General features: G+C 45.4%; 1 protein-coding gene across 2 annotated transcripts in view; it reads right to left on the bottom strand.

The window, feature by feature from the left end:
• Nucleotides 1-6,345: 6,345 nt before the first annotated feature.
• The window catches only part of psen1 (presenilin 1), a 31,916-nt gene continuing 23,433 nt past the window's right edge, over nt 6,346-14,828 (bottom strand). For both annotated transcript variants that reach the window (XM_084309489.1, XM_084309490.1), the window contains exons 9-11: nt 11,284-11,460; nt 9,552-9,664; nt 6,346-9,352 (exon numbers count right to left, since the gene is read on the bottom strand). In XM_084309489.1, coding sequence (XP_084165615.1) covers nt 9,197-9,352; nt 9,552-9,664; nt 11,284-11,460 — 446 coding nt within the window. In that variant the 3' untranslated portion in view covers nt 6,346-9,196. The remainder of the gene's footprint in view (nt 9,353-9,551; nt 9,665-11,283; nt 11,461-14,828) is intronic.

Below are 14,828 nucleotides of genomic sequence, written 5' to 3' on the forward strand. Positions count from 1 at the left end.
ATGTGCCCATGTTACTGGAAATATCAGAGTTGTTGGGTCATATGCACATCCCCTTCCCCCCTCCCCATTTCATATGGAATATCAGAGTTCTTGTGAAGTGGGTTATATGCACCCCCACTTCCCCATTTCATAGGGAATATCTGAGTAGTCTCCCCTCCGCCATGTGAACTACGAGTGGTTCTTGCACTGGAGGTATGGTATGTTAGATTAGGGCCCTAAATAAAAAAAATTAAGATTATACATTTGAATGTAATGTCATCCTAAACAATCAAAACAAATGTGTAAAATGTTGACATTTGTATGTTTTATACAGTTAAAACTGCCTGCGGTCACAGCTGGCGTACAAAGTGTGTACAGGACATTGAAAACATAGCATCATGTTAATTTTATGTTTACCCATTTGTCCTCATTAAATTAGGAAAAGTCATATTGTCAACCATTTATTTAGATCCGTTAAACATTGAATGGGGTCAGATTGACGGGAGGGTTAATAAACACTGTTAGGACTATCTACCGGACTCTTAATAATAAACACTGTTAGGACTATCTGATTCTTAATAATAAACACTGTTAGGACTATATGACTCATCAATAATAAACAGTTAGGACAATAAACACTGTTAGGACTGTCTGACTCATAATAATAAACACTAACACTGGCAGGTAAGTATTCAAATGGAAAAGTTGAATGTTTTCTTGGCTCTACAGTATGTTGACATTTTGGGACTCACTAAGGGGGCTTTCCCACTAGCCATCCGGGGTCGAATCCAAGCACGATCACCCCAAAATTAATACATCAGGAGGCTTGTCATTGTCCTAGTGAGGGTCAGGTTAAGGTCATGGGTAGACGAGGATAGATTTAGAAAAGTAACCAGTGAGATTAAATGCATGTTTTGAGCTCAATGAAAATATATAAGAAGTCTTTATTTGTCATGCACTAAACGCACACATGGGCGACACACAGGAACACACACATGCATTTGGTCGCCGATGAAATGCCTCTGTGCGCTTGAGCCATCCCGTCGTCCTTCCCCCTTCCCCCCAAGGGCAGCAAGGACCAATCCAAGGGCTCCTGTCTGTCTTCGTCAGGGATCTGTTAGCAGCGTTAGCGATCTGTTCTGCATGTTTCTCCATTGGGAGGGGAAACCCTTGAGAGCACGGGGAGAACATGCAAACTCCACACAGAAAGGCCCGGGATATACCCCACCTGGTCCCCAAGCGGGAATCGAACCCAGGACCTTCTTGCTGTGAGGCGACAGCGTTAACCACAAATTAATGTGTGCAAAACAGTTTAGAGTCTTGGGGTATGTGTGAGATTATGTGCGTTGTTTTTCGGTGAAGTGCCCCTTTAAATCTGTGGAAGAATTAGTAACACTTCTGTTATGAATGTATTCACCCCACAATACTTTACTTTATTTGGCGTATTTTGTACAAACAGTGTACATCAAGTAACGCATTCTGTGCACTTTTTTGATTAATAATCTTGCATGGAAGTGCACAATGTCGTTTTGGGAAGAGACATCTTTAATGGAAAAAGAAAAACCTGGTATATTTTCATGAACAAAATGGAAAATTCTGATGGAAAAATTGGTACCCTGGAGCACTTTAAAAAAAAGTGTATCTTATGGGTTTACATTTGGTTCACAGTGCCTCAAAAATATATATATCAATATAAAAATATAATATGTACCATAAATACATTTTTGTAAAGTAAATGCAGGCTCTGCAAATGTAAACCACTCTTTCGTCCCCGAGCCGCGTAGCGTACCTTTAAATCCAACATCTCGGAGGGGTGGGGAGGGCGGAGTAAGCAAGACGGTTATAGCGCTTTGATTCTTCTAATCCATAAATAGACGACCACCCGCTTACTTGACAATAAGACTATGATAACCAACAGCTGTTAACAAAAAGAACTTTATTATAAGAGCAGTTCTGGCCCTATAGCTGCCAGGCCCACGTTTTCTGTTGCTTTTAATTACAGGAGACTAATGAGCACAGCGCTGTTGTGTTTAATCTCAACCCCGGTGCCGAAAAGGCCCCTTTTCAACCCAAACTCCACATGGGCCCACATCCACGTTTCTTGGAAACCCCCAATTTTCCAGTAGTCCTGGTCATTACGTCTCTCGCCGTGGCTTTAAAAAGAGAAAACCCGCAGGACATACGTTAAGATTGAAATTACTAGCCCGTACACTCATCCCCTCTGGGCCTAAAAATGTACACCTACGGTCAAGTCGGCTATTATGCATTCTACATTTAGAAAAAACAGCTGGGTCCAGTTTACATCGCATGACGCCAGCCCCCCCCTTTGATATTCCCCCCACCAACAAAGCAACTTTGTCCGTTCTTTTTTTACATTTCCCCATCATTTCCATTTCTAGAAAGCACAGTTCACGTTCGCTAGCTAGTCCTCCTGACGCCACTCCTGTTTCCAGCTCCCCGTCTCTCTCTCTCTCCCCTCTCTTCAGAGCATCCGGCTGAGCTTTTGCGCCTGGCTCTCCTTGGAGTCGAAGGCGTACTTGGTCTCCTGTAGCTGCTCTATGAGCTCCTTGGCCTCCTTCATCTCCTCCGCCAGCTGGCCGTACCGCTCCACCAGCTCCTGGTTCTCCCTGCGCAGCTCCGCCACCAGCTGGTTGAGCTCCTCGCTCTGCTTGCCGCACTGCAGCTTCAGCTGCTCCATCTCCGACAGGGTCTCCTCCATGCGCTTCACCAGGCCCTCCAGCTTGTCCTTGGACATCTCCACGAGGTCTTCGCACCGGCGGAGGAGAGATCCCGAAGGTGGTCTTGGGATCCGAACTGTGTGTGTCTGTCTGGGGAGGAGAGAGGTGGGACGGCTGCGTCTGTGGTGGTCGCTGTGCGGTCCTTTGGTCTCGGTCGCGTGTCTGTGTTGGTTACCTGTCCAGTGGGACTATTAAAAGCCTAATCCCCGGTCCCTTGCAAGACTCAGGCGGGAGCAGCCATCCCTCCCCCATGCCCAGTAATCCCCTTAGTAGAGTTATCCTGGGCAGCCTCCCACGCAGACCGTGACACATGACCCCGATGCCTCCCCATGACCCCGAACCCACTCCTGTGTGGAGAGGACAAAAGTGATTGATAGATTATCTCTAAATAAACAAGCTTGCGAGTAAACAAGCTTATATTCCTACACGGAAATGTTTACTAAGGAGGATTCATCAGGTCTAGTGTAAGGATGTGGATGAAATCTTTCTTTCAATGGGAGATTCTTCCATTTTTATTACACCTTGAACTAGACTTAATCTGTTGTCTGGGAAACAAGCCCAGTGGAGTCTAGTACAATTTATAATAAAAACACAAGATATCTGTGCCATAATGATAAGCACTCAATGAAGAAAACCAATCTCCTTGCCAAGCATTTATGCTACTCATAGTGGTCACATAAAAAAGGTCATAAGGTCATAATGTGAATGCGTGTGTGGAATTGATGCGAGGCCTTATGGAATTAACCCTTTAAACCGTGTCACAAGGTTCCCGTGCCAATATGAGGCCTCTTGGGGTCTTTGTTGGCTAAATCACAGCATGGAGCTAAACACTCTGGATAAATTGCGGTACTGTGCCACACCGTCCTGGCCGGGCTACGAGGCCAAAACGGTCCCCATGGCGACAGTTAAATGCCTCCAGCGTTCCGGGCGACATGCCAATTCATACCGTTGGCCAGTTGGCATGGAGGATAGGCAAGGAATGCCAGTGTACCAATACCGCATGGCATTCGCACAATGTTCCCACCGTCTGGAGGGGTCCGTTGCGTGGAGCCTCGACAAAAGGGGGGAGACAATGCTGACAAATGTTGACCAACAAGTTATGAATACTATAAATAACTGGGCAATTGCATTGAATGGCTCGAGTCACCCAGCAAACATTTTGATGGACATTAGAGGCCTATTGGTCAATCGGGTCAGGACGCTCTCAAAAAGGCCCTAAATGGGGTCGAAATTACTGTTTTTCCCTCAACTTTGTTTGAATGAATGAGGATTTCAAAATGCAGACTGAAGAATACAACTGCTTCAAAAGAATTTAGCTTAACTCATTCTGCGCCAGTCACGAGAAAAGTCGGGTTAACTCGCCAACCGTTCAGCGCCAATCACAAGAAAACTCGGGTTTTAATCGTTATTTCTTTTATTAGCTATATATTCATTAATTTTTCATTCATCCAGCCTGATGTTATCATTGGGAATGGGTCTGCGCTCGCAAAAGGGCAAATACCACCGCCTACGCCTTCCAGCCGGTATTGCACTCCATTAGAAATAGTGTAGTTTCATTGCGTTCGTCACCAACCCCGGAGACGCTAGGATTCGCCTGTTCGAATCCAGCTCACAGCTCCGGGGTTGTCACCAGCTTGGCTGGCCGTTCACACTAATACAATTGGCAGTATTAGAGGGTGGGAGAAGCTGGAGGGGTGGGTCCGGGTCGTTGTAAACAGCGACTCCTACAGTTCGGTCGGGGTGCCTGCTAAGCGCGGATAGGACCTGAGTGGGATAGTGTGATCCTTCCACACGCTACGCCCTCTCAGAGAATATCCGGGCTGCCAGGTGAAAAGAAGCGGTGATTGGCTGGACGTGTGTCGGAGGAAGCACGTGGTAGCCTCCACTCTCCCAGACCGACTGTGGGGGGTAAGTGCGCAGCGACCAGGAAGGGGACTGGGAATTGGCATAACGACTAACATTGGGATGGGAGAAAATCGGAGGAAAATGGAGGGGGAAAAAGATTAAAAAAAAAAAATAGTGTAGTTTCTTTCTTTTCAGGGCCGATCTGAGCCGTGCGGGCGGGGTTTAAATACTCCGGCAGGACTAGCGTTTACAACGATACATATGCAATGCTGCCCCCCCCCCCCCCTTCATATGCAATGCCGGACAATGTGGGACGGACCTCCACGAGCAGTATTTGGAATGGCGATCAGATAATTGGATAATTTTTTTTGCATTACATCAGAGACCAGGTAAGGACTCTATATATCCATTTATCCAATCTTGCGTTGATCTGATATTTCTTTCTACCGCGATCGAAGCTGTCTGTGTGGAATGTGTTGTGCTTTTTACCGTTGAGTGCAGGAGGTGGCTGGGGGAGCGCCGCGCTACGATGGCCATTTCATGTATGCATGAGGAAGGATAATAATGATAATCTAGCGTTGATTTCAGGAAGATTCGATAATCAGGCGAAAAATGACAACGTGTTTAGTGTATTCCACTAAAGGGCTATTATCGCGTCTTTTCCTGGGATTACTAAGAATCACCAAAACTATACTCGTATTCAAAACGGTATAAAACAGAAATGTACGGATGAAAGAACTATCTGTTTTGTGCATGTTGACTGGAAGCAACTCACTGACAATCGACGGGTGTATTAGACCCATAGCTATAATATAAGATATATTTTAAGTGCTGGCAAATTTGCAGTCTCCCCATTGATTAAAGCGATGGCGTACTAGCGCCCTCTGGCACATTAAGCGATGGTGCAGAATGAGTTAAAGGTGCTATACATGTATCCCCTCCCTACTTCCCATTACCCCACGTGGAATGCACCTGATTGGATCATTGACATGCTGGTGCTCTAGTGCGACATCTAGTGGCTGAATATATAAAAAGTATTATAATTTAAGAACCACAATTGGGGAAAAAAATTACTTGCATTCTTCAGTTTCATTATTTATTAAAAAAAGGAACAAAATCTGAAATGAATAACCTTGCATAATACACATATACACGTGAGGGACAGAATAAAAAGCCAGTCACCCAAACATATTTCCCAGAAAAGAAAAAAAAACTGTCTCAGCAGTTATATTTCCGCACTTTGTGTGCAGGTTTCTCCTCAGCAAGCATTACATTTTGAGTGCAACATTTAAAAGAGCAATCAGTGCACCGAGTCTCGTTCTGCCAGACAGCATGTAATCTTGTGTGTGAGAAGTCATGAAATTGAGGCTGAGACAGACATGCCCGTCTGTCAAAACATATTTCAACAGTTTCAACCTCTGCATACTGCTGATGTGGGACCAGAAACCTTGCAAGTCCAATTCCAACGCTTGCCCCGCGTTCTGAATCCAACCCTTCCTCCACGAGCCTTTAAGTGCCGAGTGTACATTTAATAGAACCCACGGAACCCATTCAGAACCCAAATGTAGAATTTCACAAATCAACAGGTATTAACTTGAGAAAAAAAAGGTTGTTTTTCTTAATGCCTGGAAAAACAAGACTTGTTTTATCTGAGGTACCATTACACAGTTTTGATCCGACAGCAGTGATACCTTTGAAGACACGACAGCATCTGCTTTAAGTGTAAATAATGTTAAGTGTGCAAATACAGCACTGGTCGCAGACAGAGAGAAGAGAACAACACGTCGTCGAGGTGGCGCCACATCAGGAAGATCCACATGTTCCAAAACATGCCGTTGAGCATCAACCGTAGTGGGTAAGACACCATGTTAAGATTACCAGAGATTTGCTTTAAGGCTCTGAGCTTTTGAAGGGGGGGTAACGGTTGATCATTCTTTGATTGATATCAGTCTAATTTCTGTGTGTCCAGTAGCCCCGTCCAGAGGTCCGGGTGCACGAGCAAGGACTGGAAGCTGTAGGGAACAGCTAGCCTAGCTCTGTCAAACGTGAAGAAATACAAGTTCCAACAACTCCAAAACTGAGGCACACAAGAGATGAAATTGATCATCTTCTCATCTTAGGGTCTCTGTATACTTGCTTTTAAATAGGAGCTGCGTATCCTGCGTTCCTTTGGGACATACTTTGTGCACGTCCTCAGAAATTAAGGCTACGCCGTCCACAAGATGCAGAGAAGAGCATCAACAGTGGTGACAGTGTGGAGGTGACAGCGTGGAGGTGACAGCGAGGAGGTGACAGCGTGGAGGTGACAGGCTAAATGTTAAAACTCCACAAGGAAAGCTGCAAAGAAAGAATCTCAACATAACCTCCTTGAGTGTCACCATGTTTTACGTTTACGTTGCAAATCCAGATAGTTGATAGTTCAGGAAGATATTCTACTTCTTCTATATAATGCTATGTGTCGGCCATGGAGGATTCAGTCCTGATCTGCCCCCCCCCCCTAGTGGATAGACTTTTCAATCCTCCAGGTACACGTGAAATACACAGGCAAAGTATGTGAACAATGCCGTTCACAACGCAGCCGCTTGTCTACTCGTACGCACAGTTGAAAGCAAGTATACCGAGAGACCCTTACTCTGGGGAAGATGGCAAATGAATGCATTTCCCAGAATGTCGGGAGTGTTCCTTTAAAACTGCGTTCAGACTGTGATTTAAATTTCACGTCAGAGGAAGAAAAGAGAAAGGGCTCTAGTTCTGTTCGACGAGGGAAAAGAAGAGCCACATCTCCACAGGCTCGACACCCAGAACATCTGTGGCGGAGGACTGCAAAGGTTCCACGGTGCAGCCTGCCATTGCCGTTGAGAAAAAAAAACAAAAAACTAAAAAAGTTTACAGTCATCTCTCATTCAAAAGTAATGACATCCGGTTTGCCGTGTACCACCGCGGTCTGACCGCGTGGCGCAAGAGCGGTGAGGAAAGCAGGCTCTTGCTACAGACAGCTCATACACAATACAAAACTATACGTTTCACATTCCAGTATCATCATCATCAATGATGGAACGTCACACATCATTGTCCATTTAGTGTGAAGAAGGCTTTGAAATATTGGCTTCTCGGAATTAGTCCCTCGTGCTTGGAATATCTCCACTTGTGTTTAGATCGTTGTGGAATATCTCCACTTGTGTTTAGATCGTTGTGGAATATCTCCACTTGTGTTTAGATCGTTGTGGAATATCTCCTCTTGTGTTTAGATCGTTTTGGAATATCTCCACTTGTGTTTAGATCGTTTGGAATATCTCCTCTTGTGTTTAGATCGTTTTGGAATATCTCCACTTGTGTTTAGATCGTTGTGGAATATCTCCTCTTGTGTTTAGATCGTTTGGAATATCTCCTCTTGTGTTTAGATCGTTTTGGAATATCTCCACTTGTGTTTAGATCGTTGTGGAATATCTCCTCTTGTGTTTAGATCGTTTTGGAATATCTCCTCTTGTGTTTAGATAGTTTGGGAATATCTCCTCTTATGTTTAGATCATTTTGGAATATCTCCTCTTGTGTTTAGATAGTTTTGGAATATCTCCTCTTGTGTTTAGATAATTTTGGAATATCTCCTCTTGTGTTTAGATAATTTTGGAATATCTCCTCTTGTGTTTAGATATTTTGGAATATCTCCTCTTGTGTTTAGATATTTTGGAATATCTCCTCTTGTGTTTAGATAATTTTGGAATATCTCCTCTTGTGTTTAGATATTTTGGAATATCTCCTCTTGTGTTTAGATATTTTGGAATATCTCCTCTTGTGTTTAGATATTTTGGAATATCTCCTCTTGTGTTTAGATATTTTGGAATATCTCCTCTTGTGTTTAGATATTTTGGAATATCTCCTCTTGTGTTTAGATCGTTTGGAACATATCCACTTGGGTTTAGATCATTTGGAATATCTCCACTTGTGTTTAGATCATTTGGAATATCTCCACTTGTGTTTAGATCATTTGGAATATCTCCACTTGGGTTTAGATCATTTGGAATATCTCCACTTGTGTTTAGATCATTTGGAATATCTCCACTTGTGTTTAGATCATTTGGAACATCTCCACTTGTGTTTAGATCATTTGGAATATCTCCACTTGTGTTTAGATCATTTGGAACATCTCCACTTGTGTTTAGATCATTTGGAATATCTCCACTTGTGTTTAGATCATTTGGAATATCTCCACTTGGGTTTAGAAGATGGTGCCCGAGACCGTGAACAAAAAGAAAAACTCTTGAAGTCGAGGTCCCAGTCAAGTGAACCCCCCCGTGACCCCACAGGCCGCGAATAGCCTCCATAGACGAGAGCGGTTATAACGTTTTTTTTTATTATTATATTTTTTTTTATAAAACAATATAAACAAATCAAAAAAGGTCATGGGGTAAGAACAACAGTTGTCGTGGGGAATACCCTCCCAGGACCAGAAAGAAAAGGCAGAACAAAAAGAAATGTGTGTCCAATCGTGAGTTCATAGGAAGGGAGGGGGGCAGGAGAAGCCCCTACGTTGCCCTTTTTGTTTCCTGGTGGGAGGGGACAGCCCTCGCGTCGGTGACCGGAGCTACTGTTAAAAGTGGGTGTGGATTGGGGGGTCAGCAGTGGGGCGCGCCCTGCTAAATGTAGAACTGGTGTTCCGCCAGCTGGTCCATGAATGGCCTCACCAGGTTGTCTGTCGCAAAGTAAAACACCAAACCGAAAAAGATGGAGATGGGCAACGCGGGGAGTGCCTTCTTGAAGATGGCCAGGAGGAGCAGGGTCAGACACAGGCCCTGTGCGCGCGGGGGAGGGGGGGAGGAGGAGAGACAAACAAAGCAACAACAACTGTGAGGACAGAACACGTGGAAGAACTGTATACCAAACAAAAGAATCAGGTGGTTCACACATATATATATATATACGTTGAGAGACATATGAGGTTGGTTTGGCTCCAGCTCCAAACCAAAATAAACACACGTGCGGTCGACTCACGATGAGGATGGCCACGAAGCAGGCGAGGGTGGTGTTCCAGTCGGCTGTGGCCGAGGCCTTCCCCACCAGCATGCTGTAGAAGATGAAGTCTCCCAGGCCCAGCTTCACGCCCCCTGAGAACACCGGGAAGAGACACCGTATTTAGACCGGGGGGCCGGGGGCAATTGAAACACTAGACTCACTTCCGCCCCACACACCCGCCCCGGCCCCCCAATCCCCACACACTCCCCGGCCCCCACGTAGGGTTTTTTTCTCTGCTGTAATTACCGTACAAGCCGGGCTTTCTTTTCTACCCCGTATTTACCGGGAGGCTTTGAGCCCAGGGGAGAGGAGGAGGAGGAGGAGAACACAGAGGGCCTCTTGGAGGAACACAGAGACCTAGTAATTGCCGCGAATAATCGCGCGTCTTAATCTGGCCATCACTAAAAACAGTATCCCGCGAGGCCGCGCTGTGTTATTCCCGAGAGACACGCGCGCGCGTTGGTTTAGCAGAAAAGGGAAACGCACGAGACATTCCTGTGAACCCAGAGAAAGGGGAACTGGAAGATGATGATTACACGCTGGCGAGACTTCTGAACAGTGTGAAGCCAATGGCGGGGATTTAAGGGGTTGTGATCAGGACGATATAGAAGAGCAGGAATGACTCAAGTCTGCTTAATCGTGGTGCGACTCGCACGTAGGTGTCCGGGATGCCATCGGTCTTCGCAACTGAACGCAGATGTTCCGGCGAGCTGTCAAACAGCTCGAATGAAGTGGTTTAAAGCACAGGTATAAACAAAGCATTACAAAGGATATGCATGACATGCTCTTAGAGGGGCGACTGAAAACAAGTATCTTCCGATTGTTTTCCGGGACCATCCAGGGAAAGTCGACTACGGAGCTCTATATTATTACACAGAGTGGTATCCCTCTGTCCTTTTGTTTTATATGCTTAGGTAGCTTGCCAACAAAACTTTTAATCCTGAAAAAAACAAATCGCATCCATGAGCAATGTTTATTAATCTCTACTACTTTTTTTTCCCGCCCAAAGGAAAAGGCCAACGACGCGGCAGCGCGGTGACACAGTGGTTAGCGCTCACAGCAAGAAGGTCCTGGGTTCAAACTGGGTTTATGTGGGTTTCCTCCCACACCATAAAAACATGCATGCTAGGTACGTACTCCTGCCACTGCCCCTGACCGAGGTGCTGCTATTAGAACTTGAGTTGGTCCACAGGCGCCAGACTGTGGCTGCCCACCGCTCCCGAATAGTTATGATGGGATAAATGCAGAGGTGCCATCACTAGTTCATGTTGCGAAGCTAGTTCAGGCAGCCCTCCGCCCTGCAGCTTCCTGCTGCTGCTACTTGCTACTTCCACTCTTGCTGCTACTTTCTACCTGCTCCACCCTGCTGCTTCATGCTGCTGCTACTTGTGCCCTCTGTTGTGCTCGCACCACCACCCCAGCATCCCCCGTGGGCTCCGTTTCTCTGTGTCCAAAAAGGACATGGCTTGATATGTTTCCTCCTAGGAGGGGGGAGGGTTGCAATTGATCACTCCCTGCTCTTATGCGCGTCCTGCACGTTTAAATGATGGCCTTAAATCAGTTTGCATTCATGCTCAAAATAATAATCATTTCAATACGTGACTTGTCTGACTGACTGAAAATGTTATAATAATAATAAAGTAATAATGAGATTCTAATTATTTATTATATTGGGCGCAGCCCCCGTCGAGTAGAACACAATTCTACTCACTCTCCTCGTCGTCGTCGTCCTCTACGGGGGGCCGGTCGGAGGGCATCTCCTGGACCTCCCTCCGGCTGTCGTCCGTGGTCTGGAGGGGTCCCAGCTGGTGCTCCTGGTGCCCCACCCAGTCTGTGGTGAAGCCCCCGTCATCCTGCGGCGGACTCGGTGGGGGCGGGGCTTCCACTACTGTAGGAGGTGACAAGAGTTAAGGGTCAGCATTAACCCTTTCACTACCACACTACAAACGGTTAACCTTTTCACTACCACACTACAGAAGGTTAACCCTTTCACTACCACACTACAGAAGGTTAACCTTTCACTACCACACTACAGAAGGTTAACCCTTTCACTACCACACTATAGAAGGTTAACCCTTTCACTACCACACCACAGACTGTTAACCTTTCACTACCACACTACAGACGGTTAACCCTTTCACTACCACACTACAGACGGTTAACCCTTTCACTACCACACTACAGACGGTTAACCCTTTCACTACAAACGGTTAATCTTTTCACTACCACACTACAGAAGGTTAACCCTTTCACTACCACACTACAGAAGGTTAACCTTTCACTACCACACTACAGAAGGTTAACCCTTTCACTACCACACTACAGAAGGTTAACCCTTTCACTACCACACTACAGAAGGTTAACCCTTTCACTACCACACTACAGAAGGTTAACCCTTTCACTACCACACCACAGACGGTTAACCTTTCACTACCAGACTACAGATGGTTAACCCTTTCACTACCACACTACAGACGGTTAACCCTTTCACTACCACACTACAGACGGTTAACCCTTTCACTACAGACGGTTAACCCTTTCACTACCACACTACAGACGGTTAACCTTTCACTACCACACTACAGACGGTTAACCTTTCACTACCACACTACAGACGGTTAACCCTTTCACTACCACACTACAGACGGTTAACCTTTCACTACCACACTACAGAAGGTTAACCTTTCACTGCGACAATACAGAAGGTTAACCCTTTAAAGGTCCTGTGTCTTATAAATGGCCTTTTCCAGTGTTTAGCATTGTTTTATAGCAATGGGGGTTAGTATCAATGAGTCTGTGTCTCTAATTACCATTTTGGCGGATTGCTCTAATTCAGTTGAGACAATCTCCTCCCCCAGTGAATTAGGTCATTCTGATTTGACTCGCAAGGAGCCGATTGTGATCTGATTGGCTCTGTGGTTGGAGCCAATGCCGGCTCTGTGGTTGTAGTCACGGCCCACAATCAACAATTCGCGGAAGCGGTCTCCCTGTCCCTGACTCTCCCTCTCTCTCCCTCTACCTGCATTTTACACACAAACTGCAGTTGAGCCGCTCACAGCGCACACGCACGCACGGAGCGATGTATCCTGTCTCTCTCTCCCTCTACCTGCATTTTACACACAAAATGCAGTTGAGCCGCTCACACGCACGGAGCGTTGTATCCTTTCTCTCGCTCGCTCGCTCATTCTCTCTCTCTCGCTCTCTCTCGTATACATGTATCACGCTGTGTTGGGTAACTGTCACTCAAAGCGCGTATGGGCAGAGCCCAGCCAAAACAGCTTGAAATCGAAAGATTTTGCTTTTGAGTACTTGATTAAAAATATAAAACAATGAATTTCTTTAAAAAAACTTTACAGATGTGTTCCATAGACTCACAGGAATTGTGTAAAGTTGCCCAAATAGTGAAAGGAATAGCAATGCATGTCCCCTTTTAACTACCACACTACAGAAGGTTAACCCTTTCACAACCACACTACAGACCTGTTAACCGTCTGTAGTGTGGTAGTGAAAGGGTTAACCTTCTGTAGTGTGGTAGTGAAAGGGTTAACCTTCTGTAGTGTGGTTGTGAAAGGGTTAACCCCTTTGTCGTGTGGCAGTGTTAACCTTATGTATTGTCGCAGTGAAAGGGTTAACCATTTGGTAGTGAAAGGGTTCAATCTTGCGCAGGCAGCTGGGTAGCGTAGGGGTCTATGCACTCGCCTACCACCACAGAGACCTGGGGTTCAAATCCCGGTGTCAGCGGTACCTCTGGCTTGGTCAATCATCCCTGCAAACACAATTGTCAAGTGTCCGTGGGTGGGATGCCGGTGGGGTACGAGTCCTGGACGTTGCAATAGTCAGCAGTAGGGATGGGTACCGACCGAATCACGTCGGTACTACTACCAAGTACCGATTCACGTGAGATCCACCGGTGCCACTTCGGTACCGTTAAATGCTTGCTGCAATATTATATATATAAACAAATTGTTCTAAATAAACAATAATAATAAATAATTAAGTTTGGACTAGGGATGCTCGATATTGGCTTTTTTACCGATACCGATATACCGATATTGTCCAACTCTTAATTTCCGATACCGATATCAACCGATATCACATTTTAATGCCGATAATATCGGTAGGTCGATAATATCGGACATCATTTCTATAGAAATGTTAAAAAAAAATTTAAATAAATTTTTAAAACAGATACCGATATTTTATGATATCACATTTGAATGCCGATATCGGCCGCTAATATCGGTAGGCCGATAATATCGGACATCCCTAGTTTGGAATTTTTTTTTTACAACTGAGGTAGGTAGATAACATTTTTAGAGACTAAAGTACAGAAAAAAGGTACCATTGGGTACCGGTATCGATTCAAATGTGAACGGTACCCAACCCTAGGGTGAGTGTTCAGCAGGAAGGGGATCGTTATGCTCTCCCAGTGAAACTCCTCGCTGTCGGGTGAAAAGAAGCAGCTGGCGATTCCACGTGTATTGGAGGAGGCATGTGGTAGTTCTACACCCTCCCCAGACTGACAGTAGGGCAGCATGTGGTAGTCTACACCCTACCCAGACTGACAGTAAGGCAGCATGTGGTAGTCTACACCCTACCCAGACTGACAGTAGGGCAGCATGTGGTCTCTAACTACACACCCTCAAGACCCCTACGCTCTGCATCTTCTGGCCGCCTCAGATCTACTCCTATCCAAGCTCCCGGAGGGTCATCAAAGAGAAGCCGCCTATTCTCAGTCCTTGCCCCACAATGGTGGAATGAACTACCCATCCCAGTTAGGACAGCCGAATCCCGTCCAATCTTTCGCCGTCGACTAAAGACTCACTTCTTCAACCATTATCTGAAATGATAAAAAAAAAAAAATGTAACCCCGACTAACCTTAATGTCATGCACTTGTCCTAATAAACTAACCTACACTGTAACACGCAACACTTTGATGAACATTGTTACTCAGCTGATAGAGTTATACCCTTATTGCTGTCTTGTCGCACAGAACTTGTAAGTCGCTTTGGATAAAAGCGTCAGCTAAATGACTAAATGTAAATGTAAATGTAGTCTACACCCTACCCCAGGGTTAGAAAAAAAAAAAAAATTCAAGGGCTTTTTTTGCCCCCCTTAATTGATTTTCGGGGGCTTTTTTTTGTATTTCGGGGGCACTGAATTTTTATGATAAACGGTAGGGGTGGGACGGTTCACAAAATGGACGGTTTGGTTCGTATCACGATTTTGGGGTCACGGTTTTCAGTTCGATATAT

This window comes from Notolepis coatsorum (assembly GCF_963971535.1).
Source record: "Notolepis coatsorum genome assembly, chromosome: 3".
In the NCBI taxonomy this organism is placed as follows: Eukaryota; Metazoa; Chordata; class Actinopteri; order Aulopiformes; family Paralepididae; genus Notolepis; species Notolepis coatsorum.